This window comes from Hippocampus bargibanti, linkage group LG06 (genome assembly GCF_051943395.1).
Source record: "Hippocampus bargibanti isolate YZ-2025 linkage group LG06, ASM5194339v1, whole genome shotgun sequence".
In the NCBI taxonomy this organism is placed as follows: Eukaryota; Metazoa; Chordata; class Actinopteri; order Syngnathiformes; family Syngnathidae; genus Hippocampus; species Hippocampus bargibanti.
The window spans coordinates 20,996,213-21,022,197 of record NC_142739.1 but is presented as its reverse complement, the minus strand read 5'-3'; the positions used below and the strand labels follow the sequence as shown (position 1 = coordinate 21,022,197).

Here is a 25,985-nt window from a genome sequence, read left to right as displayed (position 1 = left end):
TTGGAAAACTTCCACCTGATGGACTGTGATGAGACTTCGGCGTCTGTGCGGTGTGCTGTTTTGAGTGCCGTTGTGCAGATGGTCTACCCATGCAGTCGCTAAAACTCTTTGCTTCATCGTTCCTGTTTCATTCAGAAGCAGCAAGTCATGGATTAGGAATCTGTGGACGTACAACGGGGTCTCTCTCCAGCTTTGATGAAATAGATGGCCGTCTTTGATGCATGATGGTGTTTGCTTGAGCTGGTGACAGAGGCTATACTCTCGGCATTTGCTTTGAGTCCCTTATCATGGCGCCAGCGATAGCGACCTGTCAGCCAGGGACTTTGGGCAGCTAATGATGGATGAGTGTGAGGCAAAGACATGATTGGGGAAATTTCACTGATTGATGTCACCTGCGAAACGAGCTGATCATGTGATACCCGGAAATTGTAAAGCCTTTTTAAGAGCATGCGCAGAATAAAATGTTTGTCGAGTTCCCAGACCAATGATTGACACGGCTGTGCATCATTATTCTCGTGTATTTGCAATCGCTACAAAAAAACTACCATTTTGGTTACTGTTAAAACGCTAGGACTGCTGCCAGAATGACTAGCGCAACAGATGAGGAATCTTCAAATGTTTTTACTCTATTCACTTCCGGGTCGAGTGTACGTTGGCAGACATTTGGCTGCCGCTGCTCGCCCGCAATTATTTTTAGCTTCTTTTTAGCTTTTTTTACGGTTGCTGTAACCAGTGAGCAATACACTTGGTGCCATGGCACAGATTGGAATTGTTGTGAAAGGATCTGCTCTTTCTTCGAATGTTAATACTACACTTTAGAAATCAATCGTACACTGCTCTATATATTTGTAAGGAGAATAAGACATATCCATTTACTAAAAGTTTTGTATAAACTGTGATACAAAAAAATTCTATAACCTTTTAACACGCTTAACTTTTGATCAACTACAAAAATAAATTTCATTCTCCGTGTCTTTAAAACATGTTGTCATATGAGTGATGCAAGGATGCATTTATATACATTATGATCCAGTAAGTTTAAATAATTAATTCTAAACATGTTTCGCTTTTTCGACTGAATTAAGCGTAATGTAATCATTGTATTTGTTCTTTACAACACCATGTTATTTATTTGTGAAATTTTTGATTATGTATTGTAATTTCTTCAATTTTTCAAGCCAAAATAAGAATACGGCGTTTAAAATGTAATCAATCCGCGACACGTCGTCGAACATCCTTGTCGCGAGGCAATGTCGTCACAATTCCACTCTCGTCCCTGTGGTTGATTCCACCTCCGTGACGCTTTCTCTGAGCCAGCGGGGACAATATAGTGGATGGAGGTAAGAGATGGAATTCCTTGTTCAGTGAAATATTTCGCCAGTGTGTTGATAAAACGGTGTGGTATCAAGCCAACGAGTGGTAAAAGCGCCAGCCTGCTAGCTTAGAAATGGTGCGGTGGGGTGTATATGACCCCCACCAATATGAGCTAGGCTAGCTAGCCTACTAAATGGACGATCCTCCGTTAGCTTGAAGAGGCGCAATCGCTGCTTCGCACTTTTATTTCGTTCTACCGTGACGCTTGAAAAAAAAAACATCTGTGATGTCTCATCTAATTATAGCCTTGTGTTCTTTGGGTAGATCTTGGCGGCTGTTGCCCCTTTGTCTCGCTATCATAAACTCCCCAAGAACAATATCAGCAACTTAACTTTTTGAATTTGGCACTAAATGATTCCCATTTTTTTTGGGAGGGGGGCACCTGCCTGTCCCTGTTTTTATATTTGTCTCAAAATTGTACCAACTGCACGTGGTTTCTTCGCACAATGCTGTCCTCAGAACATGCTAATATAGCACATGTTTACATGTGCGCTCGCGATATAATGCGTTTTGGTGCACACTTCAGCCTGAAAAATAGTGCAATGCGCATGTTTGTTCTGGGCTGCCGGTAAAATTTGGCTTCAAATAAAATACGCTTTTCATTTTATGCGTTTTGATTCATTCGTTGAAAGTGCCGAATCCAACGTTCGCTGACTGTTTCTTGATTGAAATCGTGTTTGTGCTCTGTTTTTTTCGTGCGGTGACCACTTTCTGCTTAAATGCGACAATAAGGCATAATTTCGCCCTCAACAAGCGTCCATTGAATTTTTTTAAATACAACATCCACACATCATACGCTGGCTTCCTGTCACGTGACTCAAATGTTAACCGAGAAATGAAATCGAAACTTAATATCTGGCAGCTGTTATTTTTGGTATTCCGATTGCGTCTTTTTTTTGGTGGCGGCGCGTACTGGTAAAATCTGCGGTTTATTTAAAATGTATCATTAACATAATTTACTGATATCATCACTCATGTTTTTGCGACGTGGATAAATCCGAGAACCAGTCCTCACGAGGAATGAGCAGATAAATCGTTTTTAGGGGGATTTTGCACTTTCACCGCCACTAATTTTAAGGCACATTCTTCACAAAGTCTTCATTGTAACCGATTTCAACAATAAGGTTCGTCTCGTTCATCTGGTTTCGTCTCTAGTCTCCTGTTCGCAGGGACAGCGACTTTTCAACTGCGCGCATACGTGGGAAGACTTGTGTATATGCGTAATCGATACATGTGTACTGCATCAACCGTATGCACGACGCGTGTACTTGCGTTAGCGGTACGCGTGTACTTGCGTCAGTACGTGTGTACTTGCGTCAGCGGTACACGAGAACGTCGTTACAGGGATCGCGTGTATTGCTGTCGCGAAGCGTGCTACACTGAGCAAGAGAGACCAAGAGATTATAATAAGGCTCTAGCAAATTGATAATATATTTGGTAACTTTTAAATATCAAGTTAATACAGTCAATTTCAATATGTCTGCATGTATTATGTTATGAATGCAGGTAAATTTTGTTTCTGACCCGTTTTCATTGTTGGGTGACTTTTGTACACAACAGTCCGTGTTAAATTCACATTTCTCAAAAACATTTTAAGGCTTGAAATAAAATGGAATAGACACAATGTGATCTAAATTATTCATCGCAGTCCTTTTATTTTGGGATTAAGTTTCTGCGTGACTGGTAGTGATATGCAGTGTGACCTTGCAATGTCTTTGTTGACTGACAAGGTTATAATTCTCTTTTTGTGTACAACGTAGGGCATGTTGTTGATTTCCATCATCTTTTACTCTGTTGTACTGATATATATTTTTTCTGTCATAATGTAGGCATTTCCCCAATGTGGGACGAATGAAGGTTTTATGATTCTGTTGATAAAGAATGCCCCATGATGTGCTCTTGATATATCTTTATATTCTGTGCGATGCATTTCATTATTGAGGGACGTGTGATCATGTCAGGTTGAAGGGTCACCAGCAGGGTTTTAATGTGAAATAGCTTATTCTTGCATTTCTATCCTTTTCGTGCCTCTGACGATATCTAATGCTGTCTTTGTTTGTCTTCTAGGCGGACTAAAGTCATCCTCCTCTGACGTTCATAGTTTGCTTTTGGATGGTGTATATTTGGAAATAGACTGCACATCCAGCAACGTACCACCACCCCTTCTTTGTCGACCACTGCAGTATGAGCAGAGGTAGAGGAGGGGCTTACAACGAACAGTATTACCGCCACCCGCCACCATATTACCAAGCCAGGGACCACACTGAAAGACCTGGCCCATTCGCTTCCTTAAGAAGAAGCGACCCACAGATTCAGCAGCCATTTCCAAATCACTACAACCGACCTGTCTGTCCAATAGCACCCCCACAGCCTCCGTCTTCCCTTATCCCTTCTGCCCTACCCATATCAAGCTCTACTAAGAAACCTCCCACTCTGAACGCACCCTCACATATTCAGAGTAATAATCCCCACCCTTCCCCTGATTCCTTTCGGTCCCTTCAGACCCAGTTTCTGAGAGGACAGAACACTGAGGCGCCGCAGTTCAAAGTCACTCCTCAAAAACCCATCAGGTTAAATAATTCCCTATACCAACAGCAGTCAGGCTACAATCGGTATCCGAAGCCCGCCTGGCGTGGAGGTTATTACAGCCAGCCCCCCGGTTTTGCTGGACATTTGAATCAAAACCAAATGCAAAGGAAAAACTACAACTCCAGCAGTGAATGGAATAGCGTCCGTGCTAACGCTCTCTGCGACAGTTTTCAGAAGTTATTTGTTCACCAAAAGTTACCGATCGTCATCACTCTAACGCCACAAATCCAGGACTGTGTGTACAAGGCTTTAAAACCAAGCGAAATAGTCTCGGCAAAATCCTTGAGCAAAAAACTACATCTTCCCAAAAAGATAGTCAACCAGGCCCTTTACTCGTTGGAGTCTTTACAGAAAGTCTCCAAGTTAGGACTTTCGCCCCCAAAGTGGACAATATATAATAAATCTGCAAAGGTTGAAGAACCTCAAACGTCTCTTTTTAGTACCCCCCGAAAACCTGAAGTGAAGTTAGAGATCAAAACAGAAATAGAAGAAGATTCCGACACAGAAACGCAGTCTTTGTGTTCCTCTTCAGAATCTTCACTTTCAGAAGCATCTCACTCTTCTCGTCATAGTCGTCCAGAAGAATTTTTCACAATGTCAGACCAAAAGGAACGCATCTTGCAGCACCTCCTGGATTTAGCGCCGGTAACTGCTCTGATGCTTTCCAAAAACATGGGCTTGAAGACTTGCAAGCAGGTTAATTCAACCCTGTACGCCCTCGAGAAGCTCGGTGACGCTGTGAAGAACAATGACGTCAAACCGCCCACGTGGGAGCTCTCAGCCCATCGCAAAGAGAGAATGATGAGGACCCTTAAAGCCACGCAGAGTCAGCAGATTGTGCTATCTGAAAATGAGAAGCCCCTCTTAGCGCCTGAGCCAATGTCAGAGCTTGAACCACTGCCATTTGACGAGAGTTGGATCCCAAAGAGGGAAGTGGTAGGTTCTGGTTCATATGTTTACCTTTGATTCGTTTGGATAAAAATGTCACAGTATTTTCCGGTGTATGAGTTACACCCAAAAGTCTCAATTTTCTTCAAAAGATGACCCTGCGCCTCTGCACCTTATATGTGAAGTAATATTGAGCCACAACAGGTCTCGCAACTCGCAACAGCCACAGACTCAATTTCCCCCCATAGAAGTGGTGCGCGGTGCATGCTAAAATGTATAGAACAGCATTTACTTCGGTAATCTCTTAAAAAAAATTCCAGGCCGAATGTTTTTCTCAATTTCATCATATTTGTCAGTTTTTGGCACGATTAGAAATGGAAATTTTTAAGTTTTTTTGCTTGTTTTTGTATTTACAGTAAAGTCTCGTTATAGCGATATCAGATATATCGATAGTCCCGGTTATATCGCTACTATTTCTATGCACACACGGAGAAAATTACATGCAAACAGGGTCGGATATATCGATAGTCCCGGTTATATCGATATTTTTTCAGACTCCCTTGGATATCGATATAACGAGACTTTACTGTAGTTGTAATAATTCACTAGTACCTTTGAAAACTCAAGGATACTTACCAGTCACAGGATTAGTGTCTCAAGAAAAACAATGCGTTTGTTTAAAAAAATAAATAATCCCAAAATATTCCAGGAAAATCTTTAAGGAACGCAAACGTTTTAAAGAAGGAAGATTGGTCATTTCCGAAAATTAATTTATTATTGTATTGTGATCAATTCTGATGAAATACTGGAAACATTATAGCTCATAAAAATTGAGAAAATACCACACATTATACTATTCTGCAATTTCTATTTTGGTGTTTGACATTAAAAAAAGGAAAATTATGGCATAATCTGACTGTTATGATGGGATATATAAAACTTTTTCATTTTGGTAATTAATTAAAATGACTTCACTAGGTGGAATTTTTTCTCAATTTCGCCATAATGTTGCGTTTTTGGAATGATTAGAAATGGAAATTTGTAATTCTTTTTATTGTTTTTGTATTTTGTGTCTAAAACAAAATTTCTTTGTTTCAGAAAAATTTAAAGTCAAAATATTACATGAACACCTAAGGAAAATAAATGTTTTATAGAAGGATGATTGGTAATCTTGAAAATTATATTTATTATTGTGATCAACTGATCAAACCCTGGACATTTTTAGCTCATAAAAATGGAGAAAATACCACACATTATACTATGCTGCAATTTCTATTTTGTTGTTTGACATCAAAAAAGAAAATTATGGCATAATCTGGTTGTTTTGTTGGGATTTCCTTTACTGGATACATAACTTAACCCCAACATCTTCTGTCATGCCTTATAATGTGGTGTACCTTCATAGTATATAGAAACCTTTTAAAACTATGTCGTTCATTGAACATGCGCTTTTTTTATCCGGTGCGTGTTATAGTCCAAAAAATATGGCACTTGTTTGAATCATCCATCCTGAATTTGTATAACTCATTTCAATTTTCCTGTCAGCTGTCTCCGACCACAGATCACCCTCCACCCATAAACCCAAGTCACGAGGAAATGACGATCGAAGGACAGTGGGCCTCTGACGACATCCCGGAATACCTAAACGCCATTCGCAAGGAGACGGACGCGGAGGGAGCGTCCGACGAGTACGGCAACCCCATTGGTACCGTTGCCGTGTCTCTGGCTGCCCCGCCGGCGCAGAACCTTTGGGCAAAGTTGCAGGAGGTTCGTCTGAAGAACCCCGTGAGCGGTCTCATGGAGTATGCCCAATATCTAGGCCAGAGCTGTGAGTTCATACTCCTTGATCAGTCCGGGCCCTCCCATGACCCCAGGTGAGTTTGTCTTCTGTGCTCAGGCGGTCAAGTTTGAATTGATCTCCATGCTCGCACCCGGAATGCTATTGTCTTATCACACCTCATTTGTCTTATAACGGCGCACCGTTTGCCAGATTCCGCATGCAGGTCATGCTGAACGGGAGACTGTTTCCAATCGTTGAAGCCTCCGCTAAGAAGGTCGCAAAGAAAGACGCAGCCGCCGCCACTTTGCTGATTCTTTTTGGCGAGATGCAGGGAGACACGAGTAACGGCAATGAAGGAAGTACTGCTGGGACGAACCAAACGACTGATGCGCTTTCCAACTCTGATGTAAGATGGGATCAGTGACGTGCGGTGTGATTCATGGCTGGTGAGGCACTGACGTCATCACAGTCAGATTTACAAACATATGAACTCTACAGAGTATCTTATTCACCATTTGATTGGATTGGATTGGATATGCCTTTATTCGTCTCACAGTGGAGAAATTTACATTTCACAGCAGCAAAGTGATGAAAGGAATGAAAAAAAAAAAAAAAACAACAACAACAGTTAACATGTTTTGTTTAAAATGTCATGTCAGCATTCTTTATTGTGTTACCTTTACTTATAAATGAAGTCGATGCGCCGCTCCTTCTGAAGAAAGGTTTCTATAACTTCTTTGTAGAAGCCTTCCTTATCTTTCTTCAGTTTTAAGTGTCTCTATTTCTTTCAATTGAGACATGTAATCCTCCATTCTGAAAATAAGGCCAAGAAACACGAAAAAATGACTGGATGGTTGCACTTAACAATGCTAACTGTTTACTGCAGCTTGCTCTCACTAATTCTATTATTCTGCAGCCAAGGAGGCACAAGAAGAATCTGTAATCACCAGCGCCCCCTGTCATGAGGCAGGAGAACTATGTGCCTCACCTATGCACACAGTTTTGATAAAAAATAAACACTGTAGTACAGTGTTTATAATGTGAAGTGACTCTACATTATATGCACCAGCTAAACTATAGAAATTTAGTTCATATACTAAAAGTGTTTGAACACTTTAATAGCAATATGCAGTGGGACATCATTGCACAATCCATGGTGAGGCTCAGCCGGCTGCTGCCTCACCTCTTGTCTCTACTTAGTATTTGAACGGTAAATGTGAAAATTCAGCGATTTTGAAAAAAGAATCCAAAAACGGTGAAGTTAAATGCAAAAGAACTTTCAAGTAGAAATCACTAAATATAACTGTTTAATTTATTTTTTCATTTGATATTTCCATGATGACAGGTTAGGCACGGCCTCACCTGCCTCCCTTGACTGCACGTCACTGGTTGGGACTCGCATTTAAGTTTCAATCGTGAAATCCAATAACGATTGGTTGCGTTTATTTTTAGGGCACCATTGAGGGCTCAGGGGGCGTGTTTGGCCCGGGTACGGTGGAAGTGATGGGGATGCCCGAGGGACCTCGGCAGCCACTGTCACGTTCATTGCCTGGGGGGAAGAATCCCGTTTCTGTTCTGATGGAATACAGCCAGCGCAGCGGCAACCCCATTGAATTTATCATCACTGGCCAAGTTGGTCCGCCACATGATCCAAGGTACTTTCTACTTCATGGCCATGTCCTTTGGTTTTTTATTTAATTCTTTCCACGTGAAGAAATGAACCAAACCCTTGTTTCTTTGTTATAAGCCAGACATCATCAAAGAACTGAATGGTGCTTATATGCACAAAAGTGGGGACGCTGATTCTAAAATCCTCCTTTAATGCGAAACAGTCCTAAACAGAAAACAAAATTAAATGCTCGTCGTATTTCAGTTAGCATCAGTGGCGGGCCGTGGATTTCATCGCTGGGCCTTCAGTAGTGCTAGTCTGAATCAATGCAGACTGAAAAAAAGTCTGTTTTTTGCGCCACGGACCGGTTTAATGACGGACAACAACATATGTAACATCGTCTCTGCCTCTTAACGCTCAATGGTCACCATGGTAATGTTTAAACGTGCCTTTAAAACAACTACAAACTACACTACAAAAACAAGGGTGAAGCGCATGAAAAAAACCCTCACTACAACTGAATCAGTGGGACCGCTGCTTGTTTCTCTACAACGAGACGGTCCCATCTAGGGATAATGGGAGACAATGACACCCGAAGTGTCTTGCTTATGTCCATTCTACTCCGTAGTTTAGTTTGGTTGCTGTCACTGCAGAAAACCCCGCTGCACACAAATAAGATGTCGGAGACTGCAACAGGGTTTTCAGTGCTTTTGTGGCGATCTCGGGGTATTCTGCCATCTCTTTAATCCAGAACACCGGCAGAGTTGTTGTCTCAAATATACTTTTAAATCCGCCATCATTTGCGAACTCCATCAGTTGTTCTTCCTCTCTCACAGGCATGCTGGATTCACCTGGTTTGTTGGCAAATGGGTTGCGGATCCATTCCTTGTCATTTCGTGGGTATTTTGTGGCTGGGAAGTAGCGCTGGAACTCTTTTAATAGCAAAGACAGGGGCTCGTGCATCAGCTGAGGGATTGAAGGCTCGGGCTCAGTCTTTTCCAAAAACCGCGGCAATGTTTGAAACATGTCAAATACACCGCTGTTCATGCGCCGTCCCCACAAATCCAGTTTGACTTTAACTCATTCCTCCCGGCAAACAACTGCAGTCATTGTGTTTTTACTTCCGTGTATCCCGAGTCACGCCCCCAGTCGGGCTGAAGCGATAACAAATAATGCCGGATGCCAACTACAGGCGGGCCGTTAATGGATGTTATCCCTTTACGGACGATTGTGCTTCTAGATCGAAAAAAGGTTCAAGTGCCGATTGAAACTGATGCGCACAAGTTAAATGTCCCTTTAAAACAGATTATTTGCAGCTTTGCCTTTAAGAGCGTCAGTGACATCATCTCCTTCATGCGCAACACAATGTGCTCTCCTCCATCTTCAAAGCGCCTTCTATTTTTCGTCATGGATGAAATACCACGTAAGTATATGTTGTAACTATTTTATGAGCTATTCAGAAGAGGTTTACCTTGATACTGAAATGCATAAACTAACTTTAACTTGTTTATTTACCGAGAAGTATTAAAAATGAGTGTCCCAAATTCGGAACATTCTAACGCGAACGCTATTTTCATGATGATATTGTTGATCCTGACTTGGTACCCCATACAAATAATTGTAAGTGAATGGTGCCTTTTCCACGAATAGTTGTACCTCATAGCTTTGCATTCCCAATATGATTATTGAAACAGAGGTCCACACGTTTTTTCCTGTATACTGTATATCTTTCCAGATCCTGATGAGAATGAAATAGATGAAGACATTTTGGCATCTGACACAGTCGTGACTGTTGCATTGATGAACTTCTATCACCATTCAAACACTTGCGGGCTGATCAACGACGTGCTTCATACGCTATCTCCAGGAAGTCACTCAAATGGTGGAAATACCTGTTCTGGTTTCTAGTGGATATTTGTATTTGCAATGGATTTATACTGATGAAACTCGCTCCAAACCATCAAGTGAAAACCAACACCAAAAAAGGACTCAGTTAGAATTCAGGACAAACTTAGCTCATCAGTTGTTTGGCAATTACAGAAGGAAAAGAAAAAGTGAATGCATGAAGGATAATGACACTGTTGCCCTCCTTCATTGGCCAGTAGAATTGGATAAAAAGAGAACATGTAAAGAGTGTGCAAAGAAGTTGTGAGCAATGCAAGGTGAACCTATGCATTCCATGTTTGAAGCCATACCACAAATAAAAACATCCTGAATTATTTTAAATGCATTCTAGGTTTGTTTCATGCATATGTGACTTGTTGTGAATGCATTTGTTGAAATTTGCAGGTTTTGGAAAACAAAATCTTCATTAACATTGCAATAATTTTCTGAAACTTCAATTTCACAAAAAAAACTCTTATTTTATTATGTTATAAAAGTGTACTGGAAGTTTCATAAAGATTGAACAACAAATAAAGAAGTTATAACAGTTTATTTGAACACATATTAGTTATGAATTTCCTGCTGAAGCCACTCAAGGAGCACTCTGCAAAGCTAGGCTGCAGGCTCTGTAGGCAGTGGAGGAAGAAATACAAAATGCCTGCTAGGGAGGAAATTTAAATGCAGCTACTTTATCAGCCAACTTGAAGACAGTTGTCATTTTCCCCTGAAGTGACAGATTGTGTTTGTTGAGCAGTTTGAATATGTCGCCCAAGTAAGCGTGCTTTGCGAGCCATTCCTCGTCACGGAAATGCGCTGCATTTTCAAAATAAAACATTCGGACTCAGATAACAAATAAAACGGAAATTATGTAAATTATTTATTTTTTTCTTCGCGGCCCGGTACCAAATGACCGACGTACCGGTCCGGGGCTTGGGGACCCCTGCACTAGAGGGTACCATGAGCCAGGAAATAACTGACTAAACTTTCTTTTAATGATCATTTTTTTCTTAAAGTCCATCTTGAAGATGGCTTTAACAGTAAATCTACCAATTATTTCTCCTCCTCCTTCAGTTATCGTGGGTTGATAAAACCGCTATTAAATCATAATATTTTTGCTTACGTCGCTCGCTACAATACAGTGTGCTAGTTCTGGCCAGGCCAGTATGCGTTTGTCACTAGCGGCTTGAGATCAGAGATTTCCCAAAGTATCATTGGCTAACGACTAATGAAAGTGTCCAGCTAGATTTGTGACTCTGGTAATGGATGATGGCTGAAATGTGATTGGTTCAATGCTTAAATACGAAAATACACATCTGGAAGCAGCAAAACGGGAAAAGTAACAAAGGGAAGCTGAAAGACAATTTGGAATTATTTAATAAGAATTCATGTCCAAAATATAATTAACATCAGTCCGTGATTCAGATATTTTTAGGCCAGCAGAGAAGGCTTTGTAGGCCTTGACGGTCCGCCACTGCTTAAGATGCACACTCTCCACTACAACATTAAATAGGTGACAAGGAATGGATTGAAAATGTCCATAAATAGCATTAAGTCTGCTCGCTATCCCATTTGGGTCTTCTTTTTGGAGTGTGATTCCCCCCCATCACACAGACACAGAAAGATTGTGTGTTCTGAATTTGCCACAAGTTATGTCATAATTCTGTCTTGATTGGCACCAGTATGTGGAAATTGACCTGCCAACGGGTGTTCAAAGCATTTCAAATATTGCGATGTTACTACAACTCGAGATCAAAGCGCTTAACTCATTCACTGCCAGATGATGTGCATAAATGTGTTCACTCCAGATTTAGGGTTTTTAGTTGTGTGGGTCTGGAGTTATCTGTGCCTGAAATGCGGGCGGCTGTACAAAGTTTAATACATACATATTGATCTATATAGCTCTTTAACAAAGCGCTAACATCGACAAAAGGCAAATGCTGCACCCTTGTGGAAGGGAAAAACATTGCCAGAGGTCTGACCAGCGCTTTATTGGCACCCCTCGCTAGAAAAACCAAAACCTGAACAAATTCGGGAATGGTGCTCCACGTCACACTTTAATTCCCAAATAAATTCGGGAATGGCAGCGAATGAGTTAATGTCAACCGCCTCTGTCCACCTTTCTTGTCCACAGATTTATGTACAAAGTAAAGGTTGGAGAGAATCTGTTTGCTGAGGCTTCGGCTCCGAGCAAAAAGGCAGCGCGCCAGCTGGCAGCTGAAGAAGCTGTCAAAGAATTGATGGCCGACGGTCGGCTGCTCAACAAGGTGAGGGGCAATATGATGAGCAAACTCCTCCAGGTTTTATTGTCTTGTCTTTCTTTCCCTGTTTGTTCAGTAAACCTTTTTTTCATGTCTCTTGCAGCCTCAGTTGCCTCTTGGCTCTTCCAGCGACAGCGATAGCTGTGGGACTTGCCCCTCCCTGCCACCGTTGACCGCCGACGAATTGCGAGCCGCGCACGAGGCTGGAGTCGGGGATCTCATCAACCACCTGAATAACAATGCCGTGTCTGGGCTTTTGGAGTATGCCAGGGCCAGGGGTTTTGCTGCCGAGATCCGTCTGGTTGGCCAATCGGGGTCAGCGCACGAGCCCAAGTATGTGTGAGCTTCCCGTGTCTGTCTGAACGCTCGCGGGGATGTCGCCTGACGTGTGTGTTAAAAACGGCACGTCCTGATTTCCTCTCCGACTTTCAGGTTCACATATCAGGCCAAGCTGGGTGGCCGCTGGTTCCCGCCTGTTTGCGCCTCCAACAAGAAGCAGGGCAAACAGGAGGCAGCTGACGCTGCTCTTCGCGTTCTGATTGGAGAGGCGGAGAGGGCAGCCCGCACTGGGGAATTGATCCCCGCTGAGGTATGTATTACCTACCACCCACTGCCCCACCACAAGTCGACGCTTATTTTTAGTCTGTCAAATTTAGTTACAAAAGAAATATCACAATTGTTCCCCTGGCCTAAAACTACAACTATCCTAAACACCTTTTATGTGTCCACAATTCAACTTTATCGTTTTTTTAACCAATTCACTGCCAGATGATGTGCAAAACATTCCATTGCCAGGGTTTTTACAATACACATTGATTTACAGTAAAGTCTCGTTATATCGATATCGGTTATATCGATAGTACCGCTTATTACGATACTATTTTCATTTCCCTTGCACATTTCTAGTCTTTTTATGTATAATTAGTACCGTTTAGTACGATATCCGGTTATTACGGTGCTCCTTTTCATCCCCCGCCGGCCATTTTTGTTGTTTATATCGATATATCCGTCGCGCCATTGGTCAACTTGGTCACGTGTCTTGTTACGTGAGCCGCCATCGGTCGCGCCATTGTTCGACTTGGTCACATGAGCCGCCATCGGTCGCGCTATTGGTCGACTTGGCCGTGTGACTTTGTCACGTGACACGCCATCGGTCGCGCCATTGGTCAACTTGGTCACGTGTCTTGGTTACGTGTCACGCCATCAGTCGCGCCATTGGTCGACTTGGTCAGGTGACTTGGTTACATGCCCAGCAGCCGTGTAGCAGAGCCATTTTCATTTTCAGACGCTAGCTCATGTGTAGCAGACGAGATTGAAGTGTTTGTGTTAAAAGGTAAAAATGGGAAGCAGAAGAAGATTGATGACTTTTTTAAATTGTATACATAATACAGTAAGATGTAAGTGTTGCAGTTTCCCTGTTGTGTTATGTACATGCCCACTGTACTGCAATCGTTTTTTGCAACAATGTTTCTTGTTTTGTCTGCTGAAGCGCGATGATTTAGAAAATTATTAACATTCCATACTGTGTATTAAAGGACAGCCGATGTCACTTTTTATTCAAATGCAAATAAAAATGACTTCACGCCAAGACGTCTTGCATAGATGGCGCCACCCTGTGTGGCTGCCTCCACAGCAGCTCTCTCCCTTTCTTGTCTACTTTTTCACTTCTTTACTTTTCCGTTTTTGTTTTGCCTAATCTCGTTCCATAAACCTACGGAGAGGAGATGGGCATCTTTTCTTTTGCTCATCGCCGTTATTTTTTACTTTTTCATCGCTCCTGTGAACGGGGAATCCACGCGCACGCGGAATCCCATTGTTTACAGTCGAGACCAGCTACTAGCGTGGCGGGCTAATAGCGGACTAGCGGCCGCCGCACCAGACATCCCCGATGAATTGAAGAGGAGGAAACGAGGATGTCGGGGCGGGAAAGATCGCCGCAAAAGAACGAGGAAATACCGACACGTTCTCCCGTCCGTCATCATGGGGAACGTGAGATCGCTCCCAAATAAAATGGACGAGCTGGCGGCGCTAACGCGACATCAGAGGGAGTACCGGGAAGCCAGCTTGCTACTCGTCACGGAGACATGGCTTTCGGCAATCACTCCGGACGCCCACGCAGAGTTGGAGGGCTTCCAACTCGTACGAGCGGACAGAAATGAAGGCAGCGGTAAGCAGAAAGGAGGGGGGATTGCTGTATTTGTGAATGACAAATGGTGCAATCCTGGGCACATCACGGTGAAGGAAAAACTTTGCACTCGGGACATCGAGCTGCTAGCCGTTAGCCTCCGGCCGCATTACCTGCCACGGGAATTCTCACACGTCATAGCCGTGACGACGTACATTCCCCCTACGGCAAATGGCGGCGCTGCCTCCGATGCCCTCATATCTGTTGTAAACAAGCTGCAAACCCAGTCCCCCAACGCCTTGTTTATCATCTCAGGGGACTTCAATCACATTTCCCTGAAATTCTCCCTCCCAACATTCACACAGTATGTAACTTGTGCCACCAGAGACAATAACATATTGGACCTATTTTATTCAAACGCCAAGGATGCATACAAACCCCCCCCCCCCCTCCCCCCTCTCGGAAGAGCAGACCACAATATGGTTTATCTCCAGCCTGTGTACAAACCCCTTGTCCAGAGGCAACCAGCTGTGACCCGCACGATCAAAAGATGGTCCACAGAAGCTGAAGAAGCTCTGCGGGACTGTTTTGATTCAACCAGGTGGGAGCTCTTTACTGAGATTCATGGGGAAGACATTGACTCACTCACCAACACCATCACAGACTACATTAACTTTTGTGAACAAAACACCGTACCCACCAGGACTGTGCGGTGTTTTGCCAACAACAAACCATGGATTAATCCCGACAAAAGTCCTCCTGAAGGAGAAGAAAAGGGCTTTTGTGTCGGGCAACAGAGAGGAACTGAAGGCCGTGCAGATCCAACTGAGGAGGAAGATCAGAGAGGGGAAGAAGGCCTACAGGATGAAAATGGAGGAGCAGCTGCAAGCCAGCAATGTCGCTGGTGTCTGGAAGGGCCTGAAAAACATCTCAGGCCACAAAAGCCCAGTGACATTGAACGAAAAAGACAAGGACTGGGCAGATGAACTCAACCGCTTTTTCAATCGGTTTGACAAGACGCCAGCCGCCCCCGGCCCACCATCAACTTCACCTGTAGCTGCACCTGTGGCCTTACCCTCCCTGCCCCCTCTCATGACCAGCTTTCCACAACCAACATCTGCCCTCCCAACCGTTGCCACACCCTCAGCCGCCACTCTGCCTCCTGGTTCCTGCCTGTCTGTCACAACTGCGCAGGTGAGGAACCAACTGAGGATGATGCAGGTGAGGAAGGCAGCAGGTCCGAATGACATCAGTTCCCGACTCCTCAAGACCTGCTCCGACCAGCTGTGTGACATTGTCCAGCACTTGTTCAACCTGAGCCTGAAGCTGGGCAGAGTTCCACAGCTGTGGAAAACGTCATGCCTGGTCCCAGTGCCCAAGATTGCCAACCCCAAAGAGCTCAACAGCTACAGACCGGTGGCGCTGACGTCTCACCTGATGAAGACGCTGGAGAGACTCGTCCTCGCCCACCTGCGACCGCTGGCAAGCTCATCGCTGGACCCGCTGCAGTTTGCCTACCAGCCCAGCATCGGTGTGGAGGATGCCATCATCTACCTCCTCCATACGGCGTTGCTGCACCTGGAGAATGCTGGGAGCACGGTGAGGATCACATTCTTCGATTTCTCCAGTGCCTTCAACACCATCCAGCCAAGTCTACTGGGGGACAAGCTGCGGCATGCCGGAGTCGACCATCACCTCACATCCTGGATTACAGATTACCTCACAAACAGGCCACAGTACGTGAGGGTAAAGAACTGTGAGTCGGACAGGCTTCTCTGCAGCACCGGAGCGCCGCAGGGAACAGTCCTGGCTCCATTCCTCTTCACCCTCTACACCTCGGACTTCAACTACAACACCCCAACCTGCCACCTTCAGAAGTTCTCTGACGACTCAGCTATTGTCGGCCTCATTACAGAGGGAGACGATGGGGAGTACAGGGGACTGACAAAGGATTTTGTGGACTGGTGCCAGCAGAATCACCTCCAGATCAACACCGGCAAAACCAAGGAGCTGGTGGTGGATCACCTGCACCATTGAACATCCAGGGTTCGGACATTGAGAGGGTGACCTCCTACAAGTACCTGGGTGTTACTCTAAACAATAAACTGGACTGGACAACAAACACGGATGCCCTAATCAAAAAGGGACAGAGTCGCCTCTTCCTTCTCAGGAAACTGAGGTCTTTTGGAGTTCAGGGGTCACTCCTAAAGACTTTCTATGACTCTGTGGTGGCATCAGCCATCCACTATGGCATTGTCTGCTGGTCAGGCAGCATCACCACCCGGGACAGAAAAAGACTGGAGCGCTTTGTCAAGCGGGCCAGTTCTGTCGTGGGCTGCTCGCTGGACTCTCTAGAGGAGGTGGGCAACAGACGGACGCTAGCTAAACTAAAAGCTATGACGGACAGCCCCTCCCACCCCCTCCTGCCCATCCTGACAGCTCTGGGTAGCTCCTTTAGCCAGAGACTATTACACCCGCGCTGCAAGAGGTACCGCCGCTCGTTCCTACCGACTGCTGTCAGGCTTCACAACTCCCAATGATCACATGTGAAAAAAAAAAAAAAAAACGGGACACTTGTAAATATGGGTTGTTGCAATATATCTAAATGCATTTCTTGATTCTGCACTATGTACAGTCTTGTTTATAGAACGGTTTTTGCACATCTACATTTGCACAGTTTACAGTTGTCTTGACATTTTTATTTTGTTATGCTTAGAATATCTTGTTTTCTATCCTTTCACTCCCACCCCAACCCCATCCCTCTTCAATTGCTGCTGTGGACTGCAAATTTCCCCATTGCGGGACGAATAAAGGTATTCTGATTCTGATTGCTTGTGAATCCAAACAATGGCTTCAGATTCGGATAATATGCTTTCTTGTTACACATCCAGTTATGAATATGTTTCAAATACACTGTAGTTCTGAAGATTAAAGCATACATGTTTACAATCATTAAAGAATTATATGTGCCATTTTGAGGCAACATTGGGGGAACATCTCTCACCCCCAAAAAAAAGGGAGCTAATGGCCAGCTCCGTTTCTTATATGGCGCTTGGCTGCCCTCTTTTGGCGGCTTTTGTTTAATGCAGTTCAGCGCAGGATCGGATATATCGATAGTCCCGGTTATATCGATATTTTTTCGGACTCCCTTAAATATCGATATAACGAGACTTTACTGTATATAGCAATTTAACAACAGCTGAAGCTGTAACAAAGCGCTTCACATGGACAACTATCATATACAGGAAATAAAGCACCAGCAGCAGTAAAGCCCAAGATCAAGTCTCAATCATGCTGATGAGTCGAATTCCAAAGAGTACAACTGAGTTTTGACATGGGTTTTAAAGATGAGGGAAGGGGGCTTGCCGAATATTCAGTGGCAAGTCATTCCAGAGAGTGGGGCCAGCAATGGAAAATGCTCCATCCCCTATGAACCTCCGTTTAGTTTTTGGCACATCTATACTGGTCAGCAGACCTGAGGCACCGGGAAGGTGTGTACGGGTGCATGAGCTCGGAATAATAAGATCTTGAAAACAACTCCAAAATGTATAGGGAGGCCAGAGTAGGAGTTATGTGCTCCCTCTTACGAGTACCAGTCAAGAGGCGAGCTGCAGCATTCTGGACCATCTGGAGATGCTTCAGGGAGGATTGGCTGACTCCAAAGTAAAAACGCATGACAGTAATCGTGCTGAGATGTATTTTTGTCATTTTCAGTCAAATTGCAGGAGCCCCAGAATATTGAGTTTTAGCACTACATAAATATTCAATGCAGTGAAAGAACCCTTAGACTCTTTTTTTTTCATCAGAAGAAAAAGAGTTAATTCCTAAGTTATATTGGTCTGGACTTATCTGAGCTTGAGATGGAAGCAGCTGTACGAAAGGCAAATGCTGTCGCCTCGTGGGAGGGGAAAAAAGCACTTTGCCGGCACCCCTGCAAGAAAAATCAAAACCTGAACAAATTTGGGAATGGTGCTCCACGTCATGCTTTTCAATTCCCGAATAAATTCGGGAATGGCAGTGAATGAGTTAATGAAAAAAAAATGATCCTCTCACTGTAACTGCTTTCAGCTTCCTGTGAGTGGCAGCACATTGCATGACCAGATCGCCATGTTAAGCCACCAGCGCTTCAACGCCCTGACCACGCGCATCCAACACAGTCTGCTGGGACGCAAGATTCTGGCCACTATCGTCATGAGAAGGGGCGAAGGCCTGGGAACAGTTGTCAGCCTGGGAACAGGTTCGTGCGGGTTTTTTCCCCCCAGAAAACAATTCTCAATCCGTTGCATATTTCAGTTATCAGCAACTGTTCGCTATACGAACATCTTTAAACACCTTTTTGCATCGTTTGTTTACGTTTTGGACTTCCTGATACGTCATATCCTGCCTTCCTTTACATTACGTCACATCCTATTATGTCCGTCTTATAATTGCTCTCCCAGCGGTCTTTCACGCTCTTCCTCCTTCCTCTTTCCTCTTTTCTTTCTGTCCCTTCTCGGCCGGCCCCACGATGCCCCTGCTGTCTACAAGATTAAACTAACTTATCCTGTTCAACACCTGGCTTCCTGCTGATTTAACCATCCTCTTCTATCAACACCCTGAGAAGCCATGAACCAGGAACGAACAATCACTTTCAACCTATTAGCAACATTGATTCTTTGTTTTGTTTTATTTATTTTTCAATTCCAGGCAACCGTTGTGTTAAAGGGGAAGAGCTGAGCCTCAAAGGAGATACTGTGAATGACGGCCATGCTGAAATCATCTCCCGAAGGGGGTTTGTTAGGTACAAACTAATCTCTAAATCATTTTTAAAAAATCTTCTGTTGTGACATTTTCATAACCCAAATCTTGGTCTCCTGCGCCGTACTTCCCCAAATCTGCCTCCCGCTCTCAGATTTCTATACAGTGAGTTGCTGAAGCATTTTGAGGGTGCAGAAAACAGTATATTTGAGGTCGCGCCGGAAAACAAACTGCAAATAAAATCTGACATCACCTTTCACCTCTACATAAGGTGAGATCATGTTTTCCCTCTCCCCTCATATTGCTGCCACATGTGCAACACTTTGACATTTACAACCCGCATACCTGCCAACTGCTCCGGTTTTGCCGTCATGAGTACTGTTTTCATTTTCCCCTTTCAGGTTATGGTTTATTCATGAAAATGATGGTTTCTAATAAGAACAATAAGTCAAAAAACGTCAAAATAGTAAATACCGAGTGTTCATTCCAAACACGAGATCGCTAAGGATCTTATCTAAATGTAGAACAGGCAATCGCCACAGTGCTACCTGTTAGCTTCCTTTAGATGAATTGAGAGTCAAGAGTTAGCATCGTTTTTATCATTGTCATGTAATGGCATCTGTCGGAGAAAAAGCAACAAAAAGTGTGAAATCTAAAAGAAAACTACAGTCGTTTCGTGAGGAATACTCCCAAGCATTTCCAAGAGTTTTGTTTTCTTAAACTAGCATACCTGCCAACTACTCCGATTTTTCTGTAAAACCTACGGTTTTCATTGTCCCATTCCGGGTTACAGGCTCATAATGAAAATTACGGTTTCCAATAAAAACAATACGTCAAAAATAGTCAAAATATTAAGTACTCAACGTTCATTCAAAACACAATAACAGCCGATTGGCACAGTGCTAGCTGTTAGCTTCCTTTTGATGAATGGCGCATGTCCATGGTACAGGTCTTTCCTGGAATCCAGAGTGACGCTATTAGCTATCCATTAGCTAGCTAGAGAGCTTTCTATCTGAGTTAATTCGGGGTTGAGTGAACGCTGGTGCATGTGGCTGCCACTGCTCACCCACAGATAAACTTTATCCTGTGACTGTAAAGTGACCATGAGAGTTTTGAAAGGCACTTAGAAATTAATTTTTATTATTATTATTATTGTTATTATTATTATTATTATTATTATTATTATTATTATTATTATTATTATTATTATTATTATTCCTGCAATTGAGACTAAAGGGAATCATAAGCATTGTCGCGTAATGGCATTTGTTGGAGAAAAATCACCAAAAAGTGTGAAAAGTATCAGAAAACTACATTTGTTTCGGAAGGAATTTCCAAGAGTTCAACTGCTCAAGGAAATGTGAAAATTACATGTTTGAGTTAAACTCAAACTTGTGTCAGTCAACCTTGGCTAATAGCTGCCCGTATAAATGATTAAAATTCCTACATAAAAGTGGTAGTACGCCGTACATTATTTGAAATGATGAAAAAACTCTTAGAAGCGGAATTGCAGACAGCTTACAGCGCATGGGCACATTATGCTATTACTTTTGCTGGTTTGCTGTGACAGTAGTGGCGAATGGCGGCAGCATTGTTGTTGGCTACCTGCTTGTGAGAACAACTCTATTTGAGCCATAATGGTCACAATTTAAAAAAGAACAACATTGATGCTCGTTTGTTGATAGGTATTTTTGTCAATGGAATGTAGTTTAGATGTGCATATTTGAAGTTACTAACAATGCCTTGTACTTTTCAAACAAGATTGATTATTAAATGTTTGGGTGATTGTATAATATTTCTGTTTTGTTTTCTTAAAATATATCAAACGTGATATTTTCATTATTGACAAGTTGAAATTGAGGTACTTTTTCACAAGTATGTTTGACATTGATCAACATTTGTATGGTGTTTGTGCCTCATTTTAAGTAGCTGTAAAAAATGTTTAAAGTAGTTCGGCTTCATGGGGGGCTTGGATTTCTGGTTTCAGAAGTTGGCGGGTATGAACCTGCTCTTTTCTTTTCTCATTCTGAAGCACGGCGCCATGCGGAGATGGCGCTCTGTTCGACAAGTCGTGCAGCGAAACGGGAGAAGAGGTGGGCTGTCACCAGCCTCTGTTTGAGAATGCCAAGCAGGGCAAGTTGCGCACCAAAGTGGAAAACGGTGAGAGCCCGAAAACATGCAAAGATCATATCCAGAACACACATTGGACCCACGTGACACTCGTCGGTTTGTTACAAGGTGAGGGGACCATCCCGGTTGAGTCGAGCGCTATTGTGCCCACCTGGGATGGCATTCAGCATGGGGAGAGGCTGCGCACTATGAGCTGCAGTGATAAGATCCTGCGCTGGAACGTCTTGGGCCTACAGGGGGCGCTGCTTACCCACTTTCTCAATCCCATCTACCTGAAGTCAATCACACTTGGTAAAGCATTTTGTCGTCACATATGCATACTTGTCAACCTGCCTTACTAACGGATACATTTTTCCTTACTTATTGAGGGAAAAAACATACGCGTGTGTAATATTTCATTAGGCAATTTTATTCACATAATTTCACATGTAAACACGAATACTTTTAACAAGTTACAACATATTTCCAGCAATAATCAAGTCTGTACTTTGTTGTAGGGCATTGTGGCTTTTTTTGCTGTGGACAAATTGAATTTGTCCACAGCAAAAAAAAAAAAAAAAAAATAGGATTTGTGTTCTTAATAATAATAATAATAATAATACATTTAATTTACAAGCGCCATTTCAAAGCACCCAAAGACACTTTACAATTAAAAGAACAATAAAATCATAAATAAAATGATAATTTAAAAATAATTGCAGGATAATGTTTCCCAAAAAAATGAATGATATTACGGCAAAAAAAACATGGTAAAATGTTTCATTTAACTGATTTCAAAATAAAATTCTACTTGGCCGTAACTTGTCTTCTCGCAACTTTTGTTTCCACTTGAGACTTTTCGCATGGACTTCTTTTCTCGGTGGTCCACTTTGCTTTTTACGAGTAGCGATACAGTAAAGTCTCGTTATATCGATATTCTCGGGCGTCCGAAAAAATATCAATATAACCGGGACTATCGATATATCCGACCCTGCGCGCATGTAATTTTCTCCTTGCGTTCATAGGAATAGTATCGTAATAAGCGGTACTATCGATATAACCGATATCGATATAACGAGACTTTACTGTATTTGTTATATTTATGATTACTGCTTATATTTATTGGCGAAAACGGAATCAAAAATATCTCAAATTATATTTAACCATTTTTGCCGTTCCCGTCCAATATTTCTTGTATGCTGTACACACCTAAAAATCGTACAGAATATGGCAAAATATGGCCGGTTGACAGGTATGCAAATGGTTCATTGCGTTGACACATCTCTGTGTCTAAATAATCCTAACTTTCCTCATTAATCGTCCTTCACGTTCTCACCATCTTTCTTCTTCTTCAGGCTATTTGTACAGCCATGGTCACCTGACTCGAGCTGTGTGCTGTCGCCTGGGCAGAGACGGCGACGGATTCAGTCAAAGTCTCCCGGCTCCCTTCCAGCTAAACCACCCTGAGGTGGGAGAGGTCTTTCATAAATCATCTTGCGTTCTTTTCACTAATTGAATCTCTCCCTCCAGCTGTTGTTGTTGTTTTTTTAATCAATGAAACATGTGTATTGATCAAACGGCAGCAACCTGTTGCATCCCATCTGCTTTGCTCCATAGGTGGGCCGAGTCAGCGTGTACGACTCCACTCGTCACACAGGCAAAACCAAGGAGTCCAGCGTGAACTGGAGCCTTCCAGACCACACCAGTGTGGAGGTTCTGGATGGGACCAGAGGGAAACTAGATGGGTATGTCACCAAACCAGGATTATTATTATTTTTTCTACCATTTGTGTGTGTGAAATATTTGTCATTTTTGATTGGCTTTTATTTCTGTCACGTTTCGGTTTGTGACCACCAACGCGGGACACTGTCGGGCCACGCCTGCAGCTGCACTGGTGTTGGTCATTTGAACTCATTCACTGCCATTCAAAAATGTATTCGGGAATAGGAAATATGACGTAAAGCACCATTCCCAATTTTTTTCGGGTTTCTTGTTTGGGTACCGATAGCGCGCTGGCCATGGCACCATATTTTTTCCATTCGAGCAGCATTTGCCTTTTTTCCATGTTAGCGCTTTGTTCCAGCCTTCAGCTGTTGTTAGAGCACTATATGAACCAATATTTATGTATTTCATTGTATTTTGCATAGCTGTCCTCATTTCAAGCTCATAACTACAGGCCCACATAATTGTTTTTTTTTCTGATGAAAGAAAAGAGTAAGTTTTCTTACGCTGCAATGAATGTTCATGTCGTCCTAAAACTCTATTCTGTGGATTCTGGAATTTGTGTGAGAATGACAAAAACCCTGGCACTGGAGTGGACACATTTTTGCACATCGTATCGCAGTGAATGAGTTCATCAGTGGCAGTTAAAAGGACTTCCGACACGACCATTCCGTGTCAGGTCATTCTTTGTTTCACCTTGTCAGGTTTGTTTCGTCTTGTCTTGTTTTACTTGTGGTTTTGTTTGCTACTTTGGACTTTTATGTTCTGATGACTTTGTTGTTTGAGATTTTATTCCTCCTGACTTTATTTAAAACAATATGTCAAATGCACCCTGTTCCTCCCACCTACCTACATTTTGGGGTCCATCACCACCTTGCAAATTGTGAAAATGTCCACAACTTTGGGATGCGGTTCACCGGCAATTTGAATTTTGAATAACTTCAAAATTAGGACTACACGTTCAACAATTTGTGAGAACTAGTTATCACATACTACATAATGGGTCACTCGGGTTCGGGTTGGTTTGTTGCAGGCTTTCCGGTTTCGCTTTCACAATATGAACACACTTCAACTTGTATTTTTCATTGAAAGCATGCCTTTACTGTGCTCCAAATTTGGTCCCCTGCAGGAATAAGCTGGGCGTGTCCCGTGTATCCAAGTCCAACCTGTTCTGTCTGTTCCGCACACTGTGCCAGCGCTGCGACCGCAACGACCTCCTCGCAATGCCCTCGTACGTTCAGGCCAAACTGGCGGCCAACTCCTTCCAGCTGGCCAAGTATCGCTTCTTCCAAGCTCTTGGCGACCACGGTTACGGCGCCTGGATCGGCAAACCACTGGAGGAGAAGAGCTTCGAGGCTGGTGAGGAGTCGCCGAGCGTGCCCGCCGCAGTTGGCGGCGCTCGGAACGGCGGAGCAATGGAATACAACCAGGCAGAGGCGTAGCCCGAGTTGCTCCTCGGCTGCACGAAAAGGGAGGTAGACAAGAAAAGGACAATCAAACCTTAGCCACTGGATGGATGGACGGACGGAAGGGGAGCTAGATGAGAAGCCTGAAGGAGCGACGGTCGTGAAAATGGCAATAGAAAGAACAAGAATGGAGTAGCAAAATAACGCTGCTATGTATGACAGGTTATGCTAGCTTTGACACGCGCCATTTTGTCAAAGCGCATGCAGACCAGACGTGGCTTCCTTTTAGTTTTTAAAAGATCTCTCGTCATGACCAGCGGTGAAACTTAAAAAGAAGACCAAGCTTTGCATTTTTTTGAGTAGACGAATGGCGCCTCTAGCGATTTAAACCAGCTATGATAAAAAAAAAAAAAACATTCATCCATGCGTAGTCGCCGTGGTTACCGCTAGCACACCAGAGTTCCGCGCGCATCTTTGATAGTCCTATGCTTTTATATATATATATACACAAGAAAGAAGATGTCATGGCCTCCAGGCTGCACACGAGTTCTTTTTCGTCAGGATGTAACTTCCCGTGAGGTTCCCACCACCGCGTTTCTTTTACCTCGTCCATAATTTTTTATTTTCATTGAAAAGCACCGTGACCGTATTTTTTGTCGACCGATCTCATTTTTTTCCTATCAATTTTTAGTGGCGCATTGTGCAAAAGATATCAAAACACAAGTGCGATCCGAATCCAGACTAATTTTTTACTCGAGGAATAAACGTCCTTACTGTAAAACAACTCCTGACTACTATGTTTAAGTACACTTAGGCTTCAATTGGAAAGTAAGTTTACGTTTTTATTGCTTTTCCTTCCCATGCGCCTACTTGACACCTGCAGCAAAGCTCTTAAAAGTCCACCCTGCATTTTTTTTCTAGTAATTGATTTAAAGCTTAAGATAGTAACACAAAGCCTTTTTTTTTTAATGGCGTGGTGAATCATTTCCAAAAAGTTTCATTCCTCTGGTGCAAAATTAGTTTTATTTTCCAATCGATGCATGAAAAAAATCCCTCTGGACCCCTTTGTTGGAAATAGACACTCACTGTGTGTGTATGTGTATAATGTAATATGATATAGAACTGACTTTTTCTTAAACAAATAAAAATTGGATATTTCAAAAAGAATAAATTAACCATATTCCACCAGAATGTGTTCAGAACTTTCCTCCCATCCATCATACACAATTCATACATCATCTGCTCCTAAGCCCTGAGGCGTGGGATGCTTTCATTACCTCAGGGCTCAATATTCGAGCTGGGCGCTCTACTGGATGTAACCTTCAAGGATTTGCTCGTCGATGTGTCAAATCCTATGTGCTTGCCCACGACGCCGGAAGATGATTGAAAGGATGTGATGCTTCCATACCAACGGGGGAGTTGGGCTTCAATGACTTCACTTATGCTCCCTTATGCCTGGCACAATAATGACAATAAGAGAAGGTGAGATGACCTCCACACCTTT

General features: G+C 43.1%; 1 protein-coding gene across 2 annotated transcripts; it reads left to right on the top strand.

Annotated features, from left to right (window-relative positions):
* Positions 1-1,232: 1,232 nt before the first annotated feature.
* adar (adenosine deaminase RNA specific) lies at positions 1,233-25,666 on the top strand. 2 transcript variants are annotated; one of them, XM_088998681.1, is made up of 16 exons: positions 1,233-1,340; positions 3,442-4,899; positions 6,397-6,725; positions 6,842-7,037; positions 8,084-8,286; positions 12,256-12,388; positions 12,486-12,715; positions 12,815-12,971; positions 18,576-18,744; positions 19,194-19,287; positions 19,399-19,515; positions 21,277-21,404; positions 21,483-21,665; positions 22,709-22,821; positions 22,971-23,098; positions 24,205-25,666. In XM_088998681.1, exons 2-16 carry the CDS (start codon positions 3,559-3,561, stop codon positions 24,515-24,517), a joined length of 3,834 nt encoding a protein of 1,277 aa, XP_088854807.1. In that variant the 5' UTR covers positions 1,233-1,340; positions 3,442-3,558; the 3' UTR covers positions 24,518-25,666. The 2 variants fall into 2 exon arrangements, with proteins under 2 accessions (XP_088854807.1, XP_088854808.1); XM_088998682.1 differs by lacking the exon at positions 1,233-1,340 and adding an exon at positions 2,288-2,498.
* Positions 25,667-25,985: the final 319 nt, after the last annotated feature.